At 61.8% G+C, this 5125-nt stretch overlaps 1 protein-coding gene across 1 annotated transcript; it reads left to right on the top strand.

The window, feature by feature from the left end:
• Positions 1 to 212: 212 nt before the first annotated feature.
• Positions 213 to 3208, top strand: MNEG_13623 (hypothetical protein; the record flags this gene model as incomplete). Its single annotated transcript, XM_014037905.1, has 9 exons — positions 213 to 224; positions 295 to 483; positions 881 to 1032; positions 1411 to 1475; positions 1724 to 1755; positions 2000 to 2067; positions 2334 to 2434; positions 2754 to 2865; positions 3043 to 3208. 9 exons carry the CDS (start codon positions 213 to 215, stop codon positions 3206 to 3208), a joined length of 897 nt encoding a protein of 298 aa, XP_013893359.1.
• Between the last annotated feature and the right edge of the window lie 1917 nt (positions 3209 to 5125).

The raw sequence follows: 5125 nt of genomic DNA, 5'->3' as shown, positions 1-5125 counted from the left end.
GCCTCGCTCGGTTGTGCCTCCATCGAACCCCGCGGGCCGCCCCCCTGTGACGGTCGCACCCAGAATCAATTGCTTTGTTGCCCCCAGCCAATCGCCCTTTGGGGGATGGGGCAGGCCTGCATGATCTGGATGCCGCCTCTAGCTCTGCGGCGGCCCCATCTCATGGCGGCGGCCCCAACACCTTTCGCACCAATGAACCAATCTGCATCTGAATGCAAAGCCCTGTGAACCAATTGGAAAGCCACACGAAACAAGTCACCTCACAAACCAAACTCCGATCCTCGCTCACCACAGGACGGCGTGAGGCAGCACTTCAGCCTGGACGTCAACCGCGTGACCTATGTCCCCACCCGCACCGCCACCACCGCCTGCGTCGACTCGCGCCACGAGTACCCCGTCATCGGCACCCCCGGCGGTGACATCGCCGAGTTCATCGGCGGCTTCGCTGTCTACCTCAACCTCACTGGCCAGACCCTCACCCAGGTGCGTATCCCCGCTGCTTGCTTGCGACCTCAGTTCTCTCGCTGAGCTTGAAATTGTGTGAAGTCAAAAGGGGCCGCCGTTTCCTTGCTGGGCGTGCGCCGCCTGAGGCATGCACACCGCGCCAGCGGGCCGAAGCTCAGACGCGCCCCAGGGCAGCGCAGGGGCATAGGAAGCAAGCCGAGGGGCCCCTTCCCTCCGCTCCAGCTGCCAGCTACCAAACCTGAATTGCAAGATCCCACGCAGTGCCCTGGCGCACCAGCCACCGCCTGCTAGCCCAAATGCCCCAGCCTCTCATCAGCACACCCCTGCCTTTTTCATCCTGACACCCCAACCCCATGGCCACTCCTCAAGCACCCTCATCACCGTCTGACTGGCCCCCTCCCACTCAATCCCCCAGGAGCTGGCTGACACCGTGCTTGCTGCCTACATCAAGGGCCAGTTCAGCGCCAAGAAGCGCTTCTACTACCACACCAGCGACGAGAAGCTGCTCAAGGTCTTCTCTACCATCAAGGCTGCCGGCTTGGGGTCCCCCGTCGCGTTCCCCGACCAGTGAGTTGGCGCACGCGCAGGCGTGTGTACAAGCTCCATCATGTGTGCATGCATGCGCAAGGCGCGCATGTGTGAATTGATGCATGTGTGTTGAAGGGGGTGAGGGGTGACAGTGCCATATGAGTCTGTGCTGGACAGCTGCGGGGCAAAAACCTGCGCTTGTGAGAAGGTGTATGTGACGCTCGGCACTGCAAGGATGCATGATCCCGTGCATGAACCAGTAATCGCCACAACCCCCTGCATTGGGTGTGGCACGGAAAAGCGGCGCAGCACTGCAGACCACTACCAACCGCATACGTTGTGCGAGCGGCGCACCATGGCTTTTGGACGCATACAGCTGACTCATGACCGCCTTCCGCCGCCTCCTTTGATCGACAGGGAGCCCTCCAGCCCCGTGGAGCAGGAGGCTTGGCTCGCTGCCCTTTCCAAGGGCGAGAACCAGGGTGAGCCTTTCCTCATCGTGCGCAGTGACTCTTTCATTCAGCTGATGGCGAGTGGCGCTGGGCAGTGCATTGCGCTCGTCGTGCACCCGCGCCGTTGTCTTTCGCCGGGGACCACTGAATTGTGCGTGGGCGCTGGCTGTTGTGATGCCTGCATCGTGTGCCACTGCTGTGGGCATGCCCACCCACGCCGGCCGAGTTGCGACTACCCCGCATCCTTGATCCCTTTGCACCCATCGCCAAACCCGCAGGCTGCGGCCACATGCGTCTCATGATCGACAACGTGAGGCAATCAGAGTTGGGGTTGAGCCGTGATACCAGCAATGTTGCGCGTGACCAGCATGTGGGCTCCAGCACGTGCACGGGACCCGTCTCGCCCCGCCCCGGCCTAGCGTCCCCGCAGAGAATGGAAGCCAGTAGCGGCCCCGCACAGCAACATGCCGGCCTTTCATCACTTAAGCCGGATCGTCCCCTCACCGCTGCGCCACCCCGCCATACCCCCCCGCCATGACCCCCTGCCACCGCAGTTTGCCGACTACGGTTTCACCTCCGACGCCCTGCCCAAGGCTGTTGTGAAGGCGTTCTTCCACTACTGGTGGGCCGGACATGCACACGCCCCGGCCTGCAACCCGCCCTTGCTGCCCTGCCGCCTGCCCACCCGAGGATGGCGAGCCATCCCCCATGAGCTGTCGCGCCCCGGCGCCACGCGTAGCTGCAGCCCTGGCAGTCCACGTGTGCGCATCGGTGCTGCATTATGCCTTGAGTGCAACGCGCAGAACGACCTCTTTCACCTGACCACTGTGCGGCGGCCATCACACCCTGACAAACACTCACCCTGGCCGACCGAACCTGTTTACGCAGGTGGGGCACCCCCATCGAGGACAAGGTCCGGAAGACTGTCAACTACGCCATCCTGCAGGGCCCCCTTATCGGCAAGGCTGTGGCCATTGTTGGCAACCAGGGTGAGCGCGGTTCTACCCAGCACCGCAGCTGCGTGCCGCTGCTGCTGGCGGCTTGAGCCCTTTGCTGATGATGAGCGACATTTCCACGTGCATGCGCTTTTTGCCGGCTGGGGCCGGGCATGCGCATGCTGACTTTGCATGCTGTCTGGCCGACCAAAAATTCTTGTTGTCTCAGCACGCGAGGGATGGCGGTCCCAGTGTCTGAGCCTGCAGCCCCCTGGTGGGCTGCAACCAGGCCTGTGCTGCCTCTCACAAACAAACAAACAAACAAACAAGCACACACTTGGACCCCATCTGTTTCCCCTTTCACCCCACGCAGGCGCCTGCCCCACGCGTGTTCCTGCCATCTCCAGCAGCGCGGGCGCTTCCCAGCTCTTCGTGTACCACGCTGATGCAATTGACACCATCCGCAAGAACACAATGACGACCTGGTGCGTTTTTCGCGCGCGTCCTCCCCAGACGTCGGCCCTGCAAACGGCTATACGCTCTGTGTGTTGGCAGCATACATGCGCGGCGCCCGTGCGCCCGTGCACAACGCCTCTCCCGCTCCGCAGCCTGCTCCCTTGTGTCACCCCTGAATTAACTTCCCGGTTTGTCAACCCACCCAGGTTTGTCAACTACGCCCGCAAGAACGCCCCCACGCCGCTGGACCCCACAGCCTTCTACAACGGCGTCAAGGCGCTCCAGGCGCAGCACCTCGGCGCCACCCTGCGGCTGCTGTCGCCGGTCAACAACCTCAACATCTACGGCGTCTCCCTTACCACCGCCAACTAAGCGCGCCGCAGCGCCAGCCGGGGGCGGCGCGGCCGTACCCCCTCTCTCGCCACCAGCCACCACCTGCGGATGGAGCAGGAGCGCCAGCTGTGCAGCTCAGCAGCTGCGCGGCAGCTGCTGACGGGTACCGATGGGGTACTCGGGTACACCGCCCGCTGGCTAGCGGGTGGCGTACACCTGCGATGTGCAGGGCAGCAGGCAACAGGCAGGCTTAGAGTCAGACACAGACAGGGAGGGCCATCGCGCCCACCAGACGAGACGAGCCGAGGGTTAGCGTCTATCGCCTCTTAGAGGCGCCGTGATCTTCCTCACCGGCAAACTGCAACCCCCCGAGCTACACAGGCGGTGCACCTGTCGCGCCGGATTTTCGCGGCCTTTTCATGCGTGCGGCGATTTGCCTGCTGGCGCCCCGCGTTCTCTCATGCTTAGCTTGCTTAGGCAGGTCAGGCAACCCCATCATGCGGGGATTGACCGCGCGGCGCTTTTCCGGCTGTGGTGCCTCTTCCTTGTGGCGCCTGCGGCCATGTCGCCTGTTTCGTCTGGATGTATGCATGCGCTTGATCTTGGCACCTTTGCCTTGGCCTTGACCTGCAGTGCACCCCACACCTTGTGTACGCCGTTTCGAGGGAATGGGAAGTAGAGCATTGCACTGTCTGCGCATCAATTACGAGCGAAGCGCTCCGACATTTTGTGCGTATCTATGCGCGCGAACACTTGGGAGTTGCACTCCAATAAACCGCTGCTGCGATGGCACAGCGTGTTATGTTTTGCAGAGAGCAGCATGCACGGATTGTAGCAACTGACATTCGGAGCGTAGCAGCATTACTGCCCCACTCCTCGCGCCTTGCGCATGTGCTGAGTGTTTGCTGTCATGTTCATTCGTTTCGCCTGGTCTCGGGCCCACAGGGCTGGATACGGCTAACACGTGATCTGTTTGCGGGATGTCTGCACACAAGAGGTTGCAATTTTGCCCCGTACCTGCTTTGCCGCGCTTCTCCTCGCTTGCAAGCATCAATGGCAGCCACGGCGCTGCATTTCCACCTCCAGCACCCCCCACCGCGCTGCGCACGAGAAGCTCACCATGGGTTTGGGTGGAGTGTGCTCATGCAAGCTGTGGGCGAGTTCGTGTTACCGCATTGCCGCCCGCACCCACCCGAGCGCTTCTTTGCCACGTGATCTTTTCCAGTGTGCCACAGTTTCCGCTGACCCCATCTGTAATCATCTGTCAATAATGAATCAATACTGACAAAGAATGCAGACCTCATCCAGACCTGGAACAGGCAACATGAAGCGACGGAGATACAGGCACAATGTGTGGTACCTTGACCCAGTCAAACACGCCAATGCGCAGTGCGTTGCAGGCGTATGCGGGAAAAAAGCAATTGCTTAATAATTGCGTGACCCCTGAGCCCCTGATTCGGTAGCATCACAGAGCTGCGTGCTGGAGGCAATTCAGATCATTCCAACAGTGCACAGTCATGGCTCCGATCCATCCGATCCGGTCGCAATAGCAATGTCGACCTGCAGCTTACATCTGCATTAAACATCTTACCATTTCGACCTACGTGCAGTGTAATAAACTCTTCTCCGCACCCGAACGAGTAGCGTCACTATGACATCCACCATGCGCGTTTCGTCCACGAACACCCACCATGGCCACAGTAAAATGATCACATCTGCAATCATGCGGCCCACGCCCATCAGGGCCACCTGCGGTCACGCGCCCCCCGCCGCGCCCCTCGGCCGCGCCGCGCCCCCCGCCCCCCAGCGCCGCCGCGCGCTGCGCACCATGGCCGCCGCCGGGCCCGCCTACACATATGCTGAGGGCAAGTGAGTCGCGGCGATATAAGGCCCTGCTTGAGGGGAGCCGCGGCGGTTGTGCCGCCAACTGGGGCGCCCGCGGGCACGATGCAGGAG

The sequence above is a fragment of the Monoraphidium neglectum genome (genome assembly GCF_000611645.1).
Source record: "Monoraphidium neglectum strain SAG 48.87 unplaced genomic scaffold scaffold03945, whole genome shotgun sequence".
Classification (NCBI taxonomy): Eukaryota; Viridiplantae; Chlorophyta; class Chlorophyceae; order Sphaeropleales; family Selenastraceae; genus Monoraphidium; species Monoraphidium neglectum.
This window is presented reverse-complemented; position numbering and strand designations above follow the sequence as displayed.